The sequence below is a fragment of the Nannobrachium achirus genome (assembly GCF_963921795.1).
Source record: "Nannobrachium achirus genome assembly, chromosome: 9".
NCBI classification, from domain to species: Eukaryota; Metazoa; Chordata; class Actinopteri; order Myctophiformes; family Myctophidae; genus Nannobrachium; species Nannobrachium achirus.
The window spans coordinates 62,214,102-62,239,078 of NC_137818.1; the positions used below are offsets into that span (position 1 = coordinate 62,214,102).

General features: G+C 42.2%; 1 protein-coding gene across 1 annotated transcript in view; it reads right to left on the bottom strand.

Annotated features, from left to right (window-relative positions):
• Positions 1–6,236: 6,236 nt before the first annotated feature.
• Positions 6,237–24,977, bottom strand: part of ift122 (intraflagellar transport 122 homolog (Chlamydomonas)) — a 127,818-nt gene continuing 109,077 nt past the window's right edge. Inside the window, exons 25-29 of the mRNA XM_080734189.1 lie at positions 20,919–21,036; positions 17,984–18,112; positions 9,994–10,070; positions 8,913–9,077; positions 6,237–6,361 (exon numbers count right to left, since the gene is read on the bottom strand). Coding sequence (XP_080590315.1) covers positions 6,275–6,361; positions 8,913–9,077; positions 9,994–10,070; positions 17,984–18,112; positions 20,919–21,036 — 576 coding nt within the window. The 3' untranslated portion in view covers positions 6,237–6,274. The remainder of the gene's footprint in view (positions 6,362–8,912; positions 9,078–9,993; positions 10,071–17,983; positions 18,113–20,918; positions 21,037–24,977) is intronic.

Consider the following 24,977-nt stretch of genomic DNA (forward strand, 5'->3'; position numbering starts at 1 on the left):
ATATATATTCAAAGACTTGCCAAAAAAAAAAAATCTAGATTTTGCAAAAATAGCAGATCTACAGGCTCGCAGCGCGGCACTCGGTGCCGCGCTGCGAGCTTGTATATCTGCTATTTTTCATTTGTTAAAGCATAAAATAATGATACGCAATAATGCGTGCCCGGTCTAATCGGATTAACTAGGGAGCCTTTTCTCTCGCCGTGGGGAGAGAGAGAAACAGGGGGAAGAAGGGAGGAGAGATACAGTAGATCTTGGTGGATGTTAAGAGGTGGGTTCTGCAGCCCCCTGAGGCGGCCTGCATCACCTTTTAACAGGCCGTCAGGATTAGGGAGGCGCATGGACGGATTTGGGTTACTCTCAGTCCATCTCTCTCTCTCTCCCTCACACACACACACACACACACACACACACACACACACACACACGCACACACGCACGCGCACACACACTATAGAATTATAGAAGAAAAACTCCCTGCCATAAATTTAGGCTCAGCATTTTGGAGGACAGAGGTTGGGGCGCCTTCGTTATCCACACAGTGCCGGAATGCATCACAATGCATCATGAAACTGTCCATTAACCCGTTTAGGGTTAGGGTTATTGCATGCTTTAACTATTGAAAAATAGGAGATATACAAGCTCACTGCGAGCTTGTAGATCTGCTATTTTTGAAAAATCGTGAAGTCTTTGAATAAAAGCGAACAAGTCAAATATTTGCTTCTGGGTGGTCCCTGATACGATATTTTGAGATGGGGGGGGGGGGGGGGGGGGGGGGGGGTCCATGGCCAAATTTTGAGAACCACTGACAGAAACATAAGTTTAAAAAAAAGAAAGAAAAAAAAACACTTAGAAGGATTCAGAAGACACTCGGGTCAAAATTATTCAAAGATTTGCACCCACCCATTTTCAAGATTTTTCAAAAGTAGCAGATCTACAAGCTCGCAGCGCAGCACTCGGTGCCGCGCTGCGAGCTTGTACATCTGCTATTTTTGAAAAATATTTAAAGCATACAATATTGCGTAATAATGCGTCCAGGCCTAAATAGCTTAAAGAGCAAGCGAGTAAGCAGATTGCTACTATCCTCGCCATCCAAGAGGGGATCCGCCGGGCCGAAACCACCCAGCCCTTACTCAGCTTTGGACATGTCGAGTGCGGGGGGACTTAAACCGTCTATTGTAGACGGACTGTAAATGAAATTTCCAGCAGCATTTCTCCAGCCTCATTTGCATCCCGTGGAAACCCTAATCCTTAACCACCTCATAATGTAGACCTCAAAACTCATAGCAGGAGAAACCGCGTTCTGAGTGTAATCAGACCGGTGCACACTCGAACACACACTCTCTCTCTCTCTCGCTCTTTTTCCACTCCCACACACAAATCCTGTGGCAGAAGCCTCGGAGAGTCGTATTGTTAGTTGATGCTACTGAAAATGCCCAGAGTCTAACGTCATTAAGCACTTGATAACATGAACCTTAGCGTCCCTGTTCTGGGCATGACTTAATAGGCAGACAAAATAGACAAATATTCATCAATAATCGCCTGTTTACAAGCCCAAAATGCACCGTGATGCGTTGTGCAGGGGTTGACGCCAGGGACGTGCTGGGCCCCTGATTCAGCCTGGGAAAAAGAGTTGGAGAGGCCCTCATTGCGCGCTATAGAGGGAGATCTCTCTCTATAGCGCTGCTGCTACTGCTAAAAAGATTTGCCATTTCAGATCATGACAAGTGACAAACCAGTGGGCCAATTACATGAGTTATATTTCGTCGTTGTCGGGTGGAAACCTTGTATGTCCATAACGGTTTGTTTTGTATTTATCATTTAAAAAATGATTTAAACTAGTGAAAACAGCCGATCTACAAGCACACAACGCGAGGCGTTGTGTGTTTGTAGATCTGCTGTTTTCACTACTTTTGTGCAACGGTCTTGTATGATGAAGCAGGGCTTTGCTTTCCAAAAAAAATGTAAAAATCTGAAACTTGGAGATACAAGGTTTCTGCCCGACAGTGACGATTTACTTTGTTGGCCGCCCAGCCCCCAAAATGGAACGAAGGCCGACATTTTATTTTTATTTTTTTCCTAATGGCCAGCCTGGACCGGCCGGGAATGAACCAGCCGTTCGGGAGTTGTCCCGCTTTTCCCAATGGCCAGCACGTCCCTGGTTGACGCTAAGGTCTCAGAGGCACTTGCCTGTTGGGCAAGTAAATTTCATGTTCTACTTGCCCAAAGGTCATGCCCACTTGCCCGAAAAGTAAATCTTCCATTATAAAACGATGATAGGTAAAATTTGAATTATGGTTCAATTTAACACCTATTTCTTTACTTTCAGGGTCTGTGCGATAAAAAAATTGTATCCCTATTTTTTTTATCCAAATAAAATAGACATATTCAATCATAGCTATGTAGGTATGGATTCACACTTGTTATTTTATATTTTTAAGTGTAGCAACAGTGAAAATGGCACATAAGTAAATAGTGCTCTTATTTTACATTCCACAGACCAGAAGACTCTGACCGCATTCAGGTGTTTAGACAGATATCTGGTGTTGTGTTTAGAGACGGTTGTCTCAAACGAACACTTGCCCGGTCGGGCAACCTGAAAGACAATTTCACCTGCCCGAAAGTTGTATTTACTTGCCGGGGGCAGGTGGGCAAGCCTTAGTGTCAATGCCTGTTGTGAGTGTGTAGATCGACTGCTAATTAAACACACATGGCTAACCATAGTAACAACATAAATGCCGTCACATTTCAACATACAAGATAGTTGAACTTTTATTGAAAAAATGTAGTGAAATTTGTTTTGCCAGCATAATAATAAAATGCATTTACAGTAGTTCATTCTTTATAAATCATAAAATACCAGTGCAAGATCTGCACAGAACATTACAATATTGTTACAAAATATGTCCCTCTTGTAAACATGGAATTCCCTTTTTTTGTGTCATTAAAGGCTGGTCCTTAAAGGTGATACACCATGAAATTTCACTTTTCCTATTTTAAAACCTTTTTTTGGGGTCCCACTAGCACCTTCTATCCTCACAAAGTCCCATTTCTGACCATTGTGTCTTTCTCTGGTTTTGGGAAGGCGGAGGTTAAAACTTTTTTGGGGGGTGGCGCAATTCAGGTCAAAGGTGGCACTGCAGCTGAAAATGCTCTGAGAGCCATTCAAAAATGAGAGAGGCTCTCTATTCAGGAGTGGTAATTTAGCCTCAAACCTTTTGAAAAACGTTTTTGGAACATAAACAATTACTTTTTAAATGCATGGTGTATCACCTTTAACACTCAAAGATGACCTACACTATACAGTATTAAAGCTGTAATCCATAACTTTGACATCCTACTCGGGAAAACTAAATAAAACTAATCAAAACAAAATAAGTTTGACTCTTATGTACCTGTAGGCCTACACAATATGTAACAATAAATACTACCTTGAACCTTGAAGAAGACTACCTTGAACAAGAGACCAAATTTCTACCGATCATGCAAGAGGCACTCCCTCTCAAACAGGGGTACTTACAGATGTGCCGTTTCAAAACCTCACGTGTCCTGCCATTGGCAAGACATTTCAGGGGATTTGCAGAAAATAGATCAGCTTTTTTTGCTAGTTTCTGCAAAAATAAGCTCTGTTCTCCAAACAAATTTGAAACGCAAAACAGGGAAAGAAACCGGTGGAAAAAAATGCATTTGCAGAACATTTTAAGGAAAAGATCAGTAAATACTGTAGAGTTGAAACGGCACATATTAGCTATATTAGCTTCAGGCGCCTGTATTTGTCATTTTTAAAATGATTTAAACTAGTGAAAACAGCAGATCTACAAGCACACAACGCCTCGCACCGCGAGGCGTTGTGTGCTTGTAGATCGGCTGTTTTCACTACTTTTGTGCGATGGCCTTGTGTGATGATAGCCCATAGGGTCTGATGTCTGACAGCGTGTCGTGGGTTCGAATCCCGATCCCGACGACCTTTGCTGCGTGTCACTCCCCATCTCTCCCCATTTCCTGTCAGTCTACTGTCCTATCAATAAAGGCATAAAAGACCAAAAACGAAAATCTAAAATAAAATTACAGGATTACAGCTTTAATTTAGAAAGTGTACACATATTGCTTCGTTTTCCAATCACAACATTCTCTCTTCTCTAGAGGCATTTCATGTTTTTTTTTGTACGCGCGTCCCCTTTAAGGTGATGTAATCAGCGCTAGCGCTAAGTCATCCATCTGATCCAAATTAATCCGATCGGATTGACGGGGCTGACGACGTGCGCTCCTCACCGTGGTCCGCAGCCGGTGACCGCACAAGCACTTTCACTTCAATCACTCCCTTTGGGAGAAGCTTGAGGAAGAGGTGGAAGAATAGCCCTCGCCAGGTGAGAATGTCAACATCAAAACGATCACGTTACAAAGGAATGAAGTCAACGCAAAGCCCCCCCCCCTAGTGCAGTGGTTCACAAACCTTTTTTTTTTTTTTTTTTTCAAGGACCCCCCGGAGTGTACAAATGGAACCATGTATATCGCCGTTGTCAGGTGGAAACCTCGTATATCTCCAAGTTTCAAATGTGTACGTTCTTTCGCAAAGTAAAGCCCTGCTTCATCGTACAAGGCCGTCGCACAAAAGTAGTGAAAACAGCAGATCTACAAGCACACAACGCCTCGCGTTGCGAGGCGTTGCGAGGCGTTGTGTGCTTGTAGATCGGCTGTTTTCACTAGTTTAAATCGTTTTTTTAAATGAAAAATGCAAAACGAACGGTTTTGGACATACAAGGTTTTCACCCGACAACGACGGTATTTGTACAGTGTAAAAGTCCATTTTGGAACTCCCCTCGAGGAACCCATAGGGTCCCTGGACCCTACTTTGAGAACCACTGCCCTAGCACCGTTGTTTTCAAACATATTCCTGTCAAGGAAACCCGCACATTGATATGTATTTGGCCATGAACCCCCCCATTTGAAAAGACTTTGTGCTAGGAACCCAGATAAGAGACGATTTGTCGAGACGCGTCAAAACATTTTCAAAAATATCCCCAGAAAAAGGGGGTAAAAATAAGTGTTTAAACCGTTCATCATTTTGCCGGTGAACCCCCTGGAAACCCCACCATGGACCCGTGGCTCCACTTCGAGACCCCCAAAAAACGTCCCTATTCTGGGGTGTGTCGCAATAGGTGAAGGTTCAGGTTAAAAGACAACTTTAGTTTTTTACAACAAGGGTTCATATTTTAGATTGTAATTAAAGAATATAAAAGATGAGTGTTAAAATTATTTCATTTACTTCTTTCTATTGTTTTAGAGATTCTTATTTCAGTGGTTGGGGGCATGCGTACAAGTGGCTAAATATGTCATTTTACACAGAATAAGCCCATTCCCAAGATACAACACAACCTTTCATGGTTGGATGTGACTTATGGGGGCTAGAAGTGTTACTGTAAATAGCAATAAAGAAACTGCTGGCTTATTGTGTCTAAAAAGACATATTTAGCCACTTGTACGCATGCCCCCATATGAAAACATTTTAACACTCACTTTTTCTTTTCTCTAATTACAATCTAAAATATGAACCCTTGTTGTAAAACAACCTATAAATAGGCAAACGTTCGGCGAGGAGATTTGGTGTAGCGTGGAGAAAACAAGGAGGGGGCCAAGCATAAACCCCTGGGGGACACCGGGTCAACAAAGTACACAGGGTTTAAGTGGCTGTGGGAGGTGTAACGGCGGTGTCCTCGCAGAGGGTCAGAGGAGGTCAGTTTGGCAGGGGTGTCGCACCAGATTCTGGGCCCTGGGTACGAGGGTTCACTTCAATTCTTTTGTGCTTTAACTATCGAAAATAGCAGATATACAAGCTTGTAGATCTGCTATTAAAAATCGTGAAGGTTTGTGCAAGCCTTTGAATATTTCAAATCCTTCTAAAGGTATTTTTGGAAAAACCTTTGTTTCTATGTCAATGGTGCTCAAACCTTTTCACGTGAAGGACCCCCCAAATGATTATTTGCCCACGGACCCCCATCTCAAAATACTTAGTTCCAGGGACCCCCTCCCCTAGAAGCAAAATTTTAGTTACAAATGTTCAATTAAAAAATACATATATTCAAAGATTTGCACACATTTTCACAACTTTTTTTTTCAAAAATAGCATATACAAGCTCGCAGCGCGGCACTCGGTGCCGCGCTGTGAGCTTGTATATCTGCTATTTTTCAATAGCTAAAGTAAAAAATAATTAAGGCCCCTCCACCTTGGGCCCTGGTAACTCAGTCCCACTTTCCCCCCCGCCTTGTGACGCCCCTGTCAGTTGGACTCGTCGATGGGTCTGCGACAATATGGACAGCAGTTGTGTTGGAGCACGAGCAGCTCATAGTCCTCACTGTGAAACATCTGCAACACACGCACACGCACACACACACACACACACACACACACACACACACACACACACACACACACACACACACACACACACACACACACACACGTACAAGATTCAAAACACTGACCACTGTAGAATTCTCTATTCATTCGTCCAGAACGTTAAAGGGACAGTAAAAGATATGAATTGTTAAAGCTACACTTTGCACGTTATATTCTAGTAAACTAAATGTTATTTTGACCAATCTGTAAGTAGGGATGAGACGATAAGCGATATTATCGTTTATCGTGATAAAAAACACTCACGATAATCGTATCGTGGAGATTTAATTTATCGTGATGTCGTCCTCCGTCATGCACTGGGATCAATTCACCTTTTATTTGCCGAGCTGCATATGTGGTACCACTTAAACCCTCTATAATAATTGGTAAAAGGTACTTAAGATAGATACTTGATGCCGTCTTTTTTTCACTCTATCAAAAGTCTTTGCCAAAAAATAGCCGATCTACAAGCTCACAACGCATCGCATTGCCAAGAGAAGATTTTTACGGCTCTAGCAGTGATTCTCAACCATTTTAATTTCAAGGACCCCCAGTTTGGCATTTCTATCTCTGAGACCCCGTTATTGTAAAGTCAATGTTAATTTAACCCTCCCTGAGGTACATACCCTATATGGGTCCAATTGGTTCCTAACTGTCATTTAGCTGGAACTCCCTCAAGGACCCCTGGGGGTCCCTGGACCACACTTTGAGAACCAATGTGCTAGAGTATGAATACTAGTAAGACGCCTCAGGTCGCGCCAATTCTTGGCCATCTGGCCAGTGAACTGTATGTATATCCCTTTTATGCCCATACATGGAGATCCCTGTCTAAACCAGCCGCATAGATATGGGCTGTCTTCCTCCATATATGGGCATTCCCATATGAAGTCGTTAGATATGGGCTTAATATAGATGACATGAGGGATCTCCATATATGGGCATAAAAGGGATTCTGTTAAGAGTGGTTCCCATGACATCACAACATACAATATATTTTACGGTGGTATTTTTTGGTGGTTGCATTTGGTCATCCCTGCTCTGATTGAGATATTTATATATCGTCGTTGTCGGGTGGAAACCTTGTATGTCCAAAAGCGTTCGTTTTAAATTTTTCATTTTAAAAATGATTTAAACTAGTGATAACAGCCGATCTACAAGCACACAACGCCTCGCACCGCGAGGCGTTGTGTGCTTGTAGATCAGCTGTTTTCACTACTTTTGTGCGACGGCCTTGTATGATGAAGCAGGGCTTTACTTGGTGAAAAAATGTACAAATTTGAAACTTGGAGATACGAGGTTTCCACCCGACAACGACGACGTTGTGGTCCGGTTTTGACCACTACTGGCTGACAAGTGGTACTGCGTGAAGGTCAAAATTAAAAGTCTCCCCTGGGCGAGCGGCCTCACTTGTGTAAGGGGGAAAATGTCATCACTTTGCGCAGAGTGTAGCTTTAAATAGCCTTTTGTTCCGTAATGGGGCTCTCCCTGTCTCCACCTCCAGCTCTTCAAAATAATTGTTCAGGTCGGATGCCAATCTGATCTAATTAGAAGATAGAACTCATCCAGAATGCAGGGTCGCACGTGAAATTGGGAGCGATGAAACAAAAACTAAAAAAAAGAGCAGACAAAAACCTGTGATGTGACAATAAAGCTGATTCTGTATTGGAACACAAAAAAAGAAAAACCGAAACAAAACTAAAAAGCCGATGATTAATTCAACGTGCAACATTGTTTTCTCACTCAACAGTAAACAAACCAACACCAAGTTTAAGTGTATGGACACTTAAGTGTTTAAGTGTATGGAGGGTATCTGCACAAGTGACAATTTAAGGACTTTTTAATACCTCTAAAATGGCAAACATTGGCCAAATTGAATAGAAGATATTTTTTTAATCCGAGGCACCCTTACATTATAATTTTCACTCCCAGCACCTTATATTTATAGCATATCGTCATTGTCGGGTGGAAACCTTGTATGACCAAAACCGTTCGTTTTGTATTTATCATCTATAAAATGTACTAAACTAGTGAAAACAGCAGATCTACAAGCACACAACGCCTCGCAATCGTTGTGTGCTTGTAGATTGGCTGTTTTCACTAGTTTCGTGCGACAGTCTTGTATGATGAAGCAGGGCTTTGCTTTACCAAAAGACGTACACATTTGACACTTGGAGATACGGGGTTTCTGCCCGACAGTGACGATTATTTCAGTGATTATGTTGAAGGGAAAACGTTGAGATAATAGCCATTTTGGTTAGAACTGACTGAAATGTATTCTAAATATTTGTTCCAAAGTGTCCAAATAAATTCCAAATATTATCAAATGATCTCGCGGCAGCCCTGGACTGCTGTCACGGCACCCCAGGGTGCCCCGTCACCCACTTTGAAAACCCCTGCTCTAACATTCTCCGCACGTCCCTGTCTCTCACATCATGTGGAGTTCAAGTCAGGTCGTGTGTACGTGTGTGAGTGGGCGTGCACGCGCGCGCGCGTGTCCTAAGCGTGTGTGAGCCGTTACCTTGAAGCAGGTGGGACACATGGTGATGCTGACGTCGGGCAGCAGCGAGCGGAAGTACTCCCAGTGGAGCGGCCGGGGCCAGCGCTTGATCAGGACGTCCCTCCTGCTCATAGAGCGCAGCGCAGAGCGACTCACCCTCACCGGGACGAAGTCAGAGCCCCCCTGCTGTGTGTGTGTGTGTGGTGGGTGGGCACAACGCAAGGCAGAGAGAGACATATAAATAACACTGGCAATGTAGCAGCCGTGGCCGCAAAGTATACCTTTCACCAGTCGGTCGAGTTTATCCCTTCAAGACCTGGGATTATTTGACGCTTTAGCTATTGAAAAATAGCAGATATACGAGCTCACAGCGCGGCACTCGCTCGTATATCTGCTATTTTTGAAAAATCTTGAACATGTGTGCAATTCTTTGGATTTTTGGACCCGATTCTATAAGTGTCTTCTGAATCCTTCTAAGGTTTTTTGAAAAAAGACATGTTTCTATGTCGGCGATGCTCAAACTTTTTCATGTGAGGGACCCCCAAAATGATATGTATTTGGCCACGGACCCCCATCTCAAAATATTTAGTTCCAGGGACCACCCAGAAGCAAAATTTGAGTTATGAACGTTGCTTTAAAAATACATATATTCAAAGATTGGCACACATTTTCACAACTTTTTCATGAAAGTTTGTGCGAATGAATATGTCTTTTTTTAAAGTGAACATTTTGTAACTCAAATATTTGCTTCCGGGAGGGTCCCTGCATGGTGCATGATATTTTGAGACGGGGGTCGGCGGCCAGATACATAATAATTCAAGTGGTCCTTGACATGAAAAACTTTGAGAACTACTTACATAGAAACACGTGTTTTTCAAAAACCTTAGAAGGATTTAGAAGACACTTATAGAACCGGGTCAAAAATATTCAGAGACTTGCACAGTGTGTTCAAGACGTTTAAAAAATAGCAGATCTACAAGCTCACAAGCTTGTATATCTGTGATTCTTCAATAGCTAAAGCATAAAACAATGGTTAAAGAGGCTCAAGTCTAACGCGACGCGGATGCGTTTCCCGGTCTTAAAGCTTTATTCCTCTGCTTACCTCAAAGCTCATCTTGGCAGTGAAGGGGTCCTCCTCCTCCTCGTCCGCGCCTTCGTCCAACTTCAAAGACTGCGACTCTGATTGGGGTTAATTAAGGACACTGTGTGGCTGTCTCGGGAAGTTAAGACGTGATATTGCAAACACGCAAACACACAAATTGCAGAGCGGCCACGCTGGAAGGGAACGGCAAAACGCGCCGGGGGACATAATTATGTTCAGCTCTCAACGCTTAAAAAAGAAAAAATAGCCTAAATACAAATCGGTTTGTATTTGCCTCACGGGCATAAGCCCAGTAATGCATCTGTTGCATCATCCTTCCCTCAAAAACCAACGATAGTCATTTGCGACAATACTTTTAATTTTATTTCGCAAAATGTTGTGACCACTGAAACATTTTTGTTAGTGAGGTTTGGCATTACTGTTATAATTCATTTTGCACAACGAATTAGGCATTCTAAGTGCCTCCCTTCCAGATGCATGTCTCAGGGGAGATGTACGTTGGTATGCAGATGTTTGGTACACACCAACGTACTATTTCAGCTAAGAATGTGCTGCAAAGTCGTGGCGAACCGAAATGAATGCGGGAAAGGTAGCAGGCCGACATGACAGCGACCTGCAAAACATGTCTGTCCCTCAACCACCGTTCATCTACTGTGGAATAGGTCGTTTTGGACCACTTCATACAATGCAAGGTCGTAAGAGGCATGGTCTCATAATCACCTGTCTTATCCTCGAGCGCAGTGATCTACAAGCTCACAATACGTCACCATGCAACGTGTTGTGAGCTTGTAGTCGGCTATTTTCTCTCTCTCTTTTTTTTAAATAGGGCTTAAGCAGATCATTTACAGTGGTATTTTTGTAAGCTTGGGTCCCGGGCAGACACCAAAAAATGTGCCTTTTTTAGGGTCTCAAGCTAAAAACGATTTGGGAAGCCCTAAAACAAGAGCAAGTCACATAGAAATCTTGGAGGATCTAACAACTGACGCTTTTCATGAATGCCTTACAGCGTTTTATAGCCATCTGCGGAGCAAGTCGGATCGGATCAAGGGATGAATTTTGTTTCGGGGGCAAAGAACAAACTGACAAAGGCTTTAAAGGAAGTGGAAAAAAGACAGACTCTAGTGTGAATGTGGCGGACGCCGGGGCCATATGGGAGGTGTTATTGGGGAGGGCAGATTAGGACAGTTAAGGAACGAGGCTAAGCTCGGCCCTCTCGCAGCGAAGCTGGAAGATTAGACGACGCTTTTGTTGAGAACATTCTTCTATGAAGCCACACGTCAACTTGTAAATATCCGCCCACTCACACCACAGACAGTATCGATGATCCCAAAAGCCTAGAGCCACTTACCCCCCCCCCCCCCCCAAACGATTACATTAAATTAATTGAAATTTAACTCTTGGCATGGGCTGCCGATTTCAGTGTTGTTTTTGACAGCAAATTTTGATTTAGTTTTAGTCATAGTCTTTTGAATAAAATGTCATTTAGTTTTAGTCATAATTTAGTCACCTGAAAAGTATTAGTTTTAGTCTAATTTTAGTCTACTAAATATCATAAGATTTTAGGCGACTAAATCTACAGTTAATTTAGTCAGCTAAAATGTATTTCGGCAGGCCTTTGATGGCATCGTAATGACTGATTTTACACTTGGTTGTGCTACGCGTTGTGAGCTTGTAGATCTGCTATTTTCAGCACGCAACACCTGAGAGCAACCAAACATAAAATGACTCTCTTCTCCACTAGTCGCTCCCTAACGTTTTAGTCTAGTTTTTATTTTGTTGACGAAATTGACAATATATTTAGTCTTAGTTTTAGTCATCAAAGCTTAGTTTTTATTCAGTTTTTATTTAGTTTTCGTCAGTGAAAAAAACGCAGTCGACAAACATTTTTCGTCATAGTTTTAGTCGACGAAATCAACACTGGCCGATTTTCACGAGATTGCGGCCGTCGCGGCTATACGCCTGTCGGATTACCCGCACCCCCCGTACCTGAACACTCGTCTCTCATTGAAAACTATTTACTAGACGCCAGTGTTGTAAAGTAACTAAGTATATTTACTTAAGTACTACTTAAGTACTTAACTCATTTAGTGCCACCCCTTTCACCACTAGAGGGCGCCCAGTGGCCATAGAAAATCCCATAGAGATATGCTGGTATATGCAGAAGCCCTGCAGCCATGACTTGCCTGAACACTTTCCTTTGTGCATGTACAGGAAGAGGATGAAGTTAGCTTGAAGTTAGCTATTGGCTACCAAGCATTTTAGAAGCCTTATTTTCGTCAACTTAGCCATGATTAAACCTTGCACACCTCATGCATGGGAAAAAAACAGAGAAGAATGAGCTCTAAAAAATCCAATGCAATCCTGGATTGCATTGGAGTGGATTTGTGCAGTTTGTTCACAGCTTTCAAACAAAAAAATCCGATTGGAAATCCGTTCAGGCATTCTTGAGATAATCGCCATTATGTTTTACAGGTTATGTAAACAAACATGGCTGCCCTGTATGTTAGATGGGGTTGTATGGGGGTGGAATATGCAAAATCGCGATTGAAATCATGTTCACTAGATTTGATGGGGTCCAAAAAAAAATTTTCAAAAATTTTTTTTTCAATTTTTTTTTTTTTTATATCCCGAACTAGTTCGGGATAGGCACTCTGGGATGCGATAATATATCCCGAACTAATTCGGGATAGGCACTCAATGAGTTAAAGGGATATTCCACTTTCCGAAAATCTGATTTTATCATCAAATCAGGCTTTTTATGAACACCCTGGACAGTTTTTAAGTTGCTGGATTCAATATTTAGATATTTGATGTAAATGTTATCAGGCCCTCCAGGCCCAGGGCCTCTCCCCATACACACCCATTGCCATTGTAAACTTCAAACTCCATTTTAACCCTGATAGAATTAAAAACACCCATTATTTATTCTGGTGACTCATAATACCCTCCTAATAGTGAGCAGGCCGTGTTTTTTTCAATATCTACAATGCGATGCGTTGTGAGCTTGTAGATCTGCCATTTTCAAAACATTTTGTACTTTTACTTTTTGGAATTTAAGTACAACCCTTCCACAATACACACATTTACTCAGGTACATTTTGAATTCCGGACTTTTATTTGTAACAGAGTATTTCTATAACGCAATATTGGTACTTTTACTTAAAGGGGGCGGGACACCGGCCGAAATGTAACCTTATGATACAGTAGGTCACGTGGTCTTTCTTCAAACGGTCTGAAAAGGAGGCGGGGCCGTATCAGTTATTAGTGAACGTATACTTCGTCCGTCGTGCGGTGCCGCGCACAACGTGATGTGTTGTTGTTAGCTCGTAGCGCCGCACCGCACAGCTATTTTCAAGAGCTATTGTGACACACACACACACACGCACGCACGCACGCACACACACACACACACACACACAGCCAGGCTACCACAGACTTCAGTCCTCCGGAGCTCCGGTGAAGCACTGGAGCACTTTTTAGCAGAGATGGCTGCTAAAAAGTGGTCCGGAGCTCCGGTGAAGCACTGGAGCACTTTTCAGCAGAGATGGCTGCTAAAAAGTGGTCCGGAGCTCCGGTGAAGCACTGGAGCACTTTTCAGCAGAGATGGCTGCTAAAAAGTGGTCTGTGCAGCGGAGGACCCTCCTTCTAATCTCTGACACCTTTTTGTTAGAAGACTTGTACCCTGTACGCGGTTAGGGGGGATTCTATAGCAGATTATATAAAATTTTTACCCCTAGAACTGTTTGTTTTAAAATTCGTTTTATGAATTGTCGCATTTTCTCCTCGCACAGTTCTGTTGGGGTTGTTTCACTAGATAATACTCAGCGCGCAACTCCGCCCCCTCCCGTCATATTACCCAATCAAATTAATTTAATTCAGTTACTGTACAGAAAGTACTACTTTCAGTACAGTAACTACAATAAATAATTTGATTGGGTAATTTAACATGGGGGTACATGACATCATTAAAAAAATTGGCTAATTTGATAGCCATAATTAGCTGTTTTGGCCGTGTCATGCCCACTTTAAGTAAACAAATCTGAGTACTTTTTACACTACTGAAAAAGAATGACTAGAGCAGTGTTTCTCAACCACTGTGCCTGGGGACCTTTGGTGTGCCCCTGAGAAGGGTCAAGTGTGCCCCTTGAAACTGCTTGAAAGCCAGTATTGTATTCATCATTTTAAAAATGATTTAAACTTGTGAAAACAGCCGATCTAAAAGCACACAACCCACTCCTTTCCCCTTATTTTACTTATTGTTGTTATTAAAGAGATATTCCACTTTCAAAATAACTTTTGGTCATTTTATCGTCTAATCAGGCTTTTATGAACACCCTGAACAGTTTTTAATTTGCTTGATTCAGTATTTAGATATTTGATGTAAATGTTATCAGCCCTCATCCTCCAGGAACTTTCCCCATACACACCCATTGTAACTTCAAGCTCCATTTTAACCAAACATTTTGGGGGAAAATGGAAAAAATGTAATACAATAAAAGAATATTAAAGATAATTGATAAAAGTTATTGAAAAGAACACGGCTTGCTCACGTATTGGGATGGTATTATGAGTCACCAGAAAAGAATAATGGGTGTTTTTAATGAATCTATCATGGTTAAATGGAGTTTGAAGTTACAATGGGTGTGTATGGGGAAAGGTCCTGGAGGAGGAAGGCCTGGTAACATGTAAATCAAATATCTAAATACTGAATGAAGCAAATTATAATCTGTTCAGGGTGTTCATAAAGCCTGATTAGACTATACAATGGCAAGAAGTTTGTTTTGAAAGTGTAATATCCCTTTAATGTTATTGTTCTCATTTCTTTAAGGTCAACACCTAATCCATCTGTCCATTTTGGAACGTTCTATTCATACTGTAAGTTGGTTATACTTGTAGAAAGTTAATGTGTTCCAGTTGAACTAGCCTTTAATGCCTACCTGTGTTTCCAATTACATAACCACTCACTCTCCATCTAAGAGGTACTGGAACTATTCAAAATGTGTGCCATGAATCATCGGTAATATGGTGAAAGTGTAGCTGCCCAAGCAGAGAGCCGACCCAGGTCAAGTATCAAGGGTTTAAGTGGTTAATGACTGTGACGGAGGTACAAACAAACTTTTAAAGTTGATTCGTCTCTTTTAGATCAGTCTGTCTTCAAATGACATCCGTACAATGCACAGCCATTATTTCACTGGTCCAGTGTAGGGCTGGGCGATATTAGGAAAACCCTCGATATTCGATAATGTTGTCGAATACCTCGATATCGATATTACTCACGATATTAGTAAAAACAATTGCATTATATAGTTTTTTATGTTTTTCTGCTTAACACATACCCCGCCATTTGTAAATACCTTCGTACTCTCAAATGCCTCTGTCTCCATAGACTTCCATGTAATTCATAGTGCACTGATAATGTCATGTCCATGCCTAGATAATGCACCACGTGTTGTGCAGATTGCTCACAGCTGTCAAACAAAAAAATCAGAATGGAAATCCGTTCAGGCATTCATGAACTAGCAGCCATTATGTTTTCCTAAAATGTAAACAAAGATGGCTGCCATGTTTGAAAGATGGGGTTGCTAAGGGGGTTAAACATGCAATTTCGCGATTGCTATCATGCCTACTACATTTTTTGGGGTAAAAAAAAATTGAAAAAAAAAAAAGATATATACTGTATATATATATATTTTTTTAAACGGGAAATTCTCGGGCCTGGCGGGGAAGGACATTAGCATATTCTCGGGACTATCGGGCCTAGCAGGAAATGAGTTAAGGTCCACTGTCTACAGTAATGAATACAGTAGCATATCCATGCATGCATACTGAACAGTACACATAAAATAAATAAATGAAATGCCTTATTTAAATTTTGGTTTTATTAAAATAACTTTTCCAGTTTAGTGGTTACAGATGGACTGCTTGTGTCTGTTCATTATTTTGACACATACACCAAACCGTCTTCGTCGATATGTACCGTTGTTTCCTGTTGAGATCGGCACATTTCACCCAGGTTTTTTCATCTCACTCACATCACTTTGTCTGCTGACCTCACTCAGCAATGAAATAAACAGAAGATAAACAGACATTTAAAATAAAACAATTCACAGGAGGCAAGCAGTGATAACCCCATGATGTGCACTGCAATGTAGTTTCAAATGCACTACATTGCAGGTGCTTTTTGAGAATTAAAAAAATAAGACACGTGTGACATGTGTGATCTGGGCAGCTTGCCCCAGGAAATGTGCCAAGCTCAATAGGGAACAACGGTATACCTCGCATGTTGATACCTCGATATCGATACATCTTCGATGTATTGCCCAGCTTTAGTAGCTACAAATACTGCCCCAACCGTCACAATACATGTCACACTTGTGCCGTTGTCATGTCATTTGAGGACATGCCAAGTAGTAGTTCTATGGAAAACACCTCTGTCTCTCTCTCTGTCTCTCACAGACACTTTGCGAGTGTCAAAACGCCAGTCATTCATGCCCGTCAGTCAGGTCACGGCTTTCAATGAAAAAGGCGCAGACCCTCGGTGCCCTTGAAGGCCTGTCGGCTAATGCAGGTTAATCCCCGTGCTCGGGACCTGGCGGTGGCTCTCAGAGGGTTAGTGTCATGAAGATGAGACGAGGGAGAGCCTCTCTAACCCTATTAACTCCACAGCACTAAGATGACTTAGCGCTGACAAGCTTAACCCACCGCGCGCAGAGTCACGGGCCAACATTAGAACCAAACAAACTTCTCAGAACAAGGCGGGGGCATCAATCTCGCGCACCTCCTTTTCCAGGAAGACGTACGTAAGTACGGGTGCTGAGGCCCGCGCGGGCGCGGAGATGGATGGACAGGGGCGTCACAAGGGGGAGGGGAGTGGGACTGAGTTACTGGGGCGCAAGGTGGAGGGGACTTTTTTTTAGCTATTGAAAAATAGCAGGTATACAAGCTCACAGCTTGTAGATCTGCTATTTTTGAAAAGTTGTGCAAATTAGTGCAAATCTTTGAATGTATGTATTTTTTAAGCGAACATTTGTAACTAAAATTTTTGCTTCTGGGTGGTCCCTGGAACTAAATATTTTGAAATGGGGGTCCCTGGCCAAATACATATAATTTTTGGGGTCCTTCACATGAAAAAGTTTGAGCACCACTGACATACCGGTAGAAACATCGTTTTTTTCAAAAAAAACTTTAGAAGGATTTGAAATATTCAAAGACTTTCACGGTTTTTTAAAAAGTAGCAGATCTACAAGCTCGCTGTGAGCTTGTAGATCTGCCTTTTCTCAATAGCAAAAGCACAAAATAATAATGGGGGGGCCCGCAGTGAATCCTTGTAACCAGGGCCCAGACTTTTGGTGCGACGCCCCTGTGGGTGGATACTTCTTGAGCGTGCACGAGAGAAGGATTGGGGAAAGTTGATTGTTACACCGCCTCCCCCTGACGAAGCACGTTGGCTGTTCGCGTGTGTGCGTGTTTGTGTGTGTGCAGGGGCGTCACAAGGGGTAGGAAAGTGGGACTGAGTTACCAGGGCCCAAGGTGGAGGGGCCCTAGTAACTTTAGCTATTGAAAAATAGCAGATATACAAGCTCACAGCGCGGCACCGAGTGCCGCGCTGCGAGCTTGCAGATCTGCTATTTTTGAAAAGTCGTGAAAATTTGCGCAAATCTTTGAATGTTTTTTTTTAAGTGAACATTTGTAACTCAAATTTTGCTTCTGGGGGGTCCCTGGAACTAAATATTTTGAGATGGGGGGGGGGTCCTTCACATGAAAAAGTTTGAGCATCACTGACATGAAAACATAGGTTTCTTGGCACACATTTTCACGACTTTTCAAAAATAGCAGATCTACAAGCTCGCAGCTGTGAGCTTGTATATCTGCTATTTTTCAATAGTTAACATTCACGGGGGGGGCCCGCAGTGAATCCTTGTACCCGGGGCCCAGAGTTTGGTGTGACGCCCCTGTGTGTGTACAAACAGGAGGGTTCATCAAAGGATACCGCCGCTGCTCGTGTCGTGCCAGCGTGTGGCCTTCTTGTGGAAGTGCGGGACCTCCAGGTCAATGAGGGACAGAGCCTCCTCGTCGGCGATGCCCTCCTCCAAGTAGAACTGCACCAGGGGGAGCACCTCTGCAGACAGGGAAACATTCAGTGTTGATTTCGTCGACTAAAACTGTGCGGAAAAAATGTTTGTCGACTGCGTTTTTTTCACTGGCAAAAACAATATGAAAACTAAATAAAAAAACTAAGCTGTGATGACTAAAACTAAGACTAAATATATTGACAATTTCGTCAACAAAATAAAAACTAGACTAAAACGTTAGGGAGGGACTGGTGGAGAAGAGAGTGATTTTATGTTTGGTTGCTCTCAGGTGTTGCGCTGCGACACGCTGTGAGCTTGTAGATCTGCTATGCCATCAGCCAAAATACATTTCAGTTGACTAAATCAACTGTAGATTTAGTCGCCTAAAATCTTATGATATTTAGTTGACTAAAACTAGACTAAAACTAATACTTTTCAGGTGAATAGATTATGACTAAAACTAAATGACATTTTATTCAAAAGACCGACTAAAACTAAATCAAAATTTGCTGTCAAAAACAACACTGTGCTGCAACGCAAAAGTGTGCGTGTGTGTGTGTGTTCAAGGTTTCTTTACCGAGGGTCTTCAACAGGAGGTCCGGGACCCCCTGGGCAGTGGTTCTCAACCTTTTCAGGCCACGACCCCCAAAAGAATCATATTTGAACTGGGGACCCCCCCACCCTGCACTACCACTTGGAATTGTAGGAGTTGGCATTACATTCAGTTTGACTCAATCTATTCCATTGTGAAAATAGCAGATCTACATGCTCACAATGAGCATGTACATCTGCTATTTTCACAATTTCTGACTCTAATATTACTAAACCTTTTTAGTACTATAGTACTAAAAAGGTCTTTAAAGTCGTTAAATTGTCACTTTAGATACCCTGTATACACGTATACTGTATGTTGGACTGTTTACTGTTGAGTGAAAAAAAGCTAAACATCTGGGGACCACCCAAAATAATTTGGGGACCCCTCTTGGGGTCCCGACCCATAGGTTGAGAACCACTGCCCTAGGGGGTCCCCAGAATTTCTACAGGGGGTCCTCCAAATCTTTGGGTGAAAGAAACTTATTTTTTTTTTCTTTAACCACTTGAACCCTACCATCCATATTCTGAGAACTTTAGCCAAAAATAGCAGATTTACAAGCTCACAACGCCTCGTGCTGCGAGGCATTGTGAGCTTGTAGATCGGCTATTTTCGACAAAGAGGTTTGGTATAGAGGGGAAAAAGAGCAGACTAAGTACAGAGTGAAATGTCAAGTTTATTAAGTATTGACGGTTCAAGTGGTTAAATATCTGATAACACAAATTGACATGAATCCAAAATACACTGATGATTGTGCTGTCAAACGATGAAACTATATGGAATCTATGAACAGGTTGTGGGGGTCCCTGCTTCATCTCTCTCTCAACTAAGGGGTCCTTGGCCTGAAAAACTTTGAGGAGCCCTGTTTTACTGTATAGTTAAGAGATATGTACAGATCTCAGACATTGCAGCAGCATTAATAACGATGAAGGGGGGAGGGGGTAATCGGGAACGAGAACAGATTTCACAAGCTTATTTCTCTGTTCTCTGGGCAGATTGTTCACGTGACAGATTTTCTGGGTGAGGGAGCAATCCACTGCCACTGCCAGTGGCTCTGACACTAGTCACACTGCGAAGCCACTCGCCCCCCCTCGGTAGCATCTGAAACTGTCCGTTGTTGTCATGGGTGTCGTGGATCATGTGTACCGATTTTTGTGACATTTGAAGAAAATATGTAGGAAAAGGAGCAAAAAGTGTGTTTTGGAGAAAATTCAAGATGGCGGAAAATCTATCATGGCGCAAATGGGCGTGGCCTATATGGGGAGATGCGTCATGACCCAAGGAATCCAGGGAAAAAATATTTTTAATTTTCCGACCTACGGTTCAAGAGTTACAGGCCAAAACGTAAAGTGGGGTGTTATGGCGCCACCATGCGGCCAAATGACACAATTATTTTTTATTTAATCCTTGAAATCATTATGAACCTCCTCTCCAAGTCTTGAAACTCTAGCCCCTATGGTTTGCGAGAGACAAATAATTGAATGTGAGTTTTTGCGATTCCCATTATAAGTCAATGGGGAAAATTAATTCACTAATAAATTAATATCAATTAAACTATAGAACCTTTCTCTTAGAAAAGTAATAGCCCACGATTCCCGAGTAAGCCGGTCGATTTGACATATGGCGCGAGTGTGTGGTGGCAAAACTGTGGGACTAGTGGCGTGCCGAAGTTTAGGAAGTTCAGGCTACATACACACAGACAGACAGACACACAGACAGACAGACAGACAGACACACACACACACAGACCCACACAGCCACGTATAGGGAGCCTGTGCTTCACACAGCTCCAAAAATCGTGAAAAGTCTTTGAATATTTCAAATCCTTCTAAGGTTTTTGGAAAAACCTATGTTTCTATATCAGTGGTGCGCACTAATTTGAGATAAAAATGTTCGCTTAAAAGGTACATATATTCAAAGATTTGCACACATTTTCACGATTCTTCAAAAATAGTAGATCTACAAGCTCGCAGCGCGGCACTCGGTGCCGCGCTGTGAGCTTGTATATCTGCTATTTTTGAAAAGTTAAAGCACAAAATAACTGAAGTAGCCTAAATCCTTGTACCCAGGGCCCAGAATTTGGTGCGACACCCCAGGGGTTGTTGTGGTGGCTAGACGCTTTGCTGACACAATGTCTGCCCGTACCCCGTGTGTAGAGTATATGTCATGCTACATTAGGCAGCAGGTCTCTCTCGGTGAGTGTGTGTGTGCGTGTGCGTGTGCGTGTGTGTGTGTGTGTGTGTGTGTGTGTGTGTGCTGACCATAGGAAGAGGCTGAATAGATGAAAGGCTGTTTGCAGTTGACACACACGCTGCCCTGGCAGTTCAGCAGGGGGTTGTTGGTGGAACAGCGGTAGCACATCATGCTTTCGATCAGGTCCTTCAGGGTAAAACACAACATGACGTCAACTCATTTTACTGCCCAAGTAGTCAGGAAAATTAGCAGAATACCTGTCAAATCTGGGAATACATTTCTTACAAAACGATTTCTTCACCAATGTGTTCATAAAGGTGTCTAGTAACATATCTAACAAAGATTGAAATTCAACATCCCTAGGGAAATCTTTGTCAGCTAGGGTAATTATTGGTCTCGTTCACTCACTATACACCAGGGGTGCCCAACCTTTTTTGACCCAAGGTCTACTTTGAAAATGTGCCACCTAGCTGAGGGCTACCAGCCCAAAATGTACCGTAACACCCATTCAATATACATGTAAAAAACAGAAAATACTGTACTGTAATCATACTGTATAGTAGGAATTGTAATTGAATGAAACGATTGCAACTTCTCACATTGGGCATACAGACAGCATGACCATTTATTGCACACTCTGCATATTATGCACTGACAACACACTCACACAAAACCTGTGGATTTATGTCAAGTCACTGATAGTTCTCTTTTTTATATAGTTTTTCTATTTTTTTTTTCTTTTTTTATAGTTTTTTTTTATAGTTTTTTAATAGGTTTTTTTTTTGTCCTTTATTCCATGTCAGTCTCTCTACCTTAGTGGGAAACCTGGCACTGGGAAGAGGAGGCTAGCTTGTCAAAGTCAGGGTTGTATGAGCTGGTTGCAAGTTTTAGGCAGGCCACAAGGTGCTCATCTGTCATTGTGGCTCTGTACTTTGACTTGATGAACTTCATGTGAGAAAAAGCAGACTCACACAGGTAGGTTGATCCAAATTCAAATGGGTCTGAGCGGTTTTGGAGCGAGGAATTTCCTCCGCTCCATTCCTCCGCTCCGCTCCGCTCCAAGCCGACCCTATTGGGGCCGCGCGCCGCATGTTTCCAACAAAACAGAGCCGTGCGCAGTAGCCTACTAGTGCAGTGAAGCCTTGTTGGCACCGCGGAGACGGAGAGGAGAACAGACAGAGAATTCCCTTTATCACGATTTCACTCATCCACACACGTAGGCTATGTTTATAATACATAGCCTACCTTGTGTCAGTTAAGTTATATATCACCAGCCAGTCAACGGATACGAATTCAAGTGAGACTGATTGAAAAACACACGCCACGACTCGCCTCCGTCTCTCGGTTGTGGTGATTAATCAATAACCAGCTGGATTTAATATTGCCCGTCTTATTAAAAAATACAATGCCTTAGATTAGATGGCGTCTTTTGTAACAGTGAACGCAGGTCTCCATCAAGCCGAGGCTCACGTAACGTTACCGCAGGCATTTGTGTTGGGAACACTTGTTGTGCAAAGCAAAGGAGAAAGTGTTTCGCATATGGTAGCAAAATCCTTTTTTTATTTTGGCTGGTGACTCTGATTGACGACCCTGAGCGGAGCGTGGAGCGAGAAATGCGAAAATCAACGTGAGCGACGGAGCGGCGGGGAGCGGAGCGGTGCGGTGGCCGACCAGAGCGATGAGCGAGCGGGACAAGAGCCCTCTGGAGCGCGGAGCGGCTTTAGTTGCCGCTCCACTCCGCTCACATGCTCTGACTACTACACGTTGAGTTGAGTTCAGTCAACATCATCCACTCGCTCGGAGTCGTTTCACTGAAACGCCCGATATATGTCCTCCCCCCCCGAATTAATAAATGATTTATTTGAAATCATCTCGCGGTCCACTGGTAACCAGCCCGCGATCTACCGGTCGACCGCGATCGACTGGTTGGGCACCCCTGCTATACACCATACAATAAGGGAAAAAATGACTCCCAAAAAATATGCTTTAAGGGAGCAATTGTTTTTTATGAACAGCACCCCCTGGAGGAAAGTAGGGGAGGGTCATGCTATTTTAATTTCAGTCCTAGGGAGGGTCTGCTAATTTCACTTTGAATTCAAGGGAGGGTCATGCAATTTTTCAAAAGCAAACAATGGCTCCAGAGGTACAGGCACTTATGCAACCATTGTCAACAGCCTTCTGCTTCATTTAATAACAAACCCTGGGTGCCATCCCTAGAAATGCCCCACAGTCACTGCAGTTAGTGTGAATGAACTGATGTGGCTGAGTTTATACTACAATGTATTTTCCTAAAACAATGGAGAGCTGTGTAAGGCAGCAACAATAGTTGTCAGAACTGTATCCCCCCTCCCTAAAGTAAAAAGTGAAATGGTGCTAAAAAAAATAACATTAGGTTAACGATCGCTCGTTTACTAAAACTAAGTTTAGGTTTTAGGCATAATTGTACTGTGTTAAATGTCATGTTGTAGGGGAGGGTCAATCTTTTTTATTTTAATGCTTGGGGAGGGTCATTGATTTTTCCCTCAATTGAGAGGGAGGGTCATGGCATTTTATAAAAGGGCTTATACATTTTCTCCAGTAACACCCCTCAATAAAAAACAACCCCTCCCTAAGTGGGATGTGAGAGGTCTAACTAGGTGTTTTGAATTATTCTGAATCCATTGCAAGCATTTGTTTTGCACGGAAAACATTAATTGGGCTAAAAACAATAAATAGAAATGATGGTTTAGTGATAGATATAGATAGATAGATAGATAGATAGATAGATAGATAGATAGATACCTTTATTATCCCATGGGGGAAATTCAGTTGCCCAGAGGCAGCACAGCAGTTAGGGTTACAAGTTACAGAGAAGTAAGAAAAAGAAAAAGAGTACTGTAGTATACAGTCCAAAGATCAAGCACAAAAAAAGATAAATAAAACATAAAGGGCCCTATTATGATCCAGGTCTTATGCCTTATGCCTTAACTTCTTTGCCTTTTTTTTACTATTTTATTTTTGTTTTTTAAATATTTCAAATAGCTGATCTGCAAGTTCACAACGTGCAGATGTAGATCAGCATTTGAAGTATTTAAAAATGTTTTTCAAAATAGTGAAAAAAAGGTAAAGAAGTTAAGGCATAAGGCATAAGACCTGGATCATAATAGGGCCCAAAGTGTCAAAAGCTATTGCAAAAAGAGAAGAAGAATATATACATAAAGTGACCACGAAACATTCAACGCTCATAAGTGACACGTCACACACACAAAAAAAGCTATACTCAAGCATAACTTAGCTAACAGTGCTAATTGTGAAAAGTGATGAGTCATCACTTTTCAAGTGGTATGGGGGTCCATTAGGTATGCTATTTTCAATAGTTCCACCAAAAGGCAATTTTAGAAATTTCAGCCCCTGCCTCTCTAACATTCTCTGCAAGTCCCTGCATGAGACAGAAAAGAAAGACATACCGGCAGCTTAAAAACTAAAACATATTATGCTTGTGTCGTACTATAACTTTATAATTCACTGTACGATAAAAATAGCGGACAAAAGCAGACCTACAAGGTTGTACTGTATATTTGCAATTTTTTTTAAGTTTTATTTTTATTTTATCATCTCGGTCTGGCCAAAGGACTGGCCGAGACTATGTTTTCGCCCGTCACCTGACATGATCACAGTGACTTAATGTTGAATCACGTCGCTCAAGTAATATATCGTCGTCGTCGGGTGGAGTACCTTGTACGTCCAAAACCGTTCGTTTTGCATTTATCATTTTAAAAATGATTTAAACTAGTGAAAACAGCCGTAAAAGAGAAGGTAAAACTTCTTGATACACGGAATCCATGCATACAAAAAGGGTTGACCCTGACCCTTAGTTAAACCTGCATTGTTATTGTGAGGCAGTTCTTACTTACTTACAGGTACTTATGAGCGTTGAAAAAGATTGCTGTTTGCATTTGGCAAAAGGATACAGACGGGTGGGCAGAGAAGTGTGCTTTTGTGAGACTACAAGTGGGCGGTGTAGAAGTCAAAGCCAGAATTCTTAATGAGCAGTTGGATGTTTTCCACAGAAACACAACTTTTTGAACACTTAAATGTACAGTATTTGTTAGGAAAGCGATCTGGTATGATACAGCAACACCCACTGA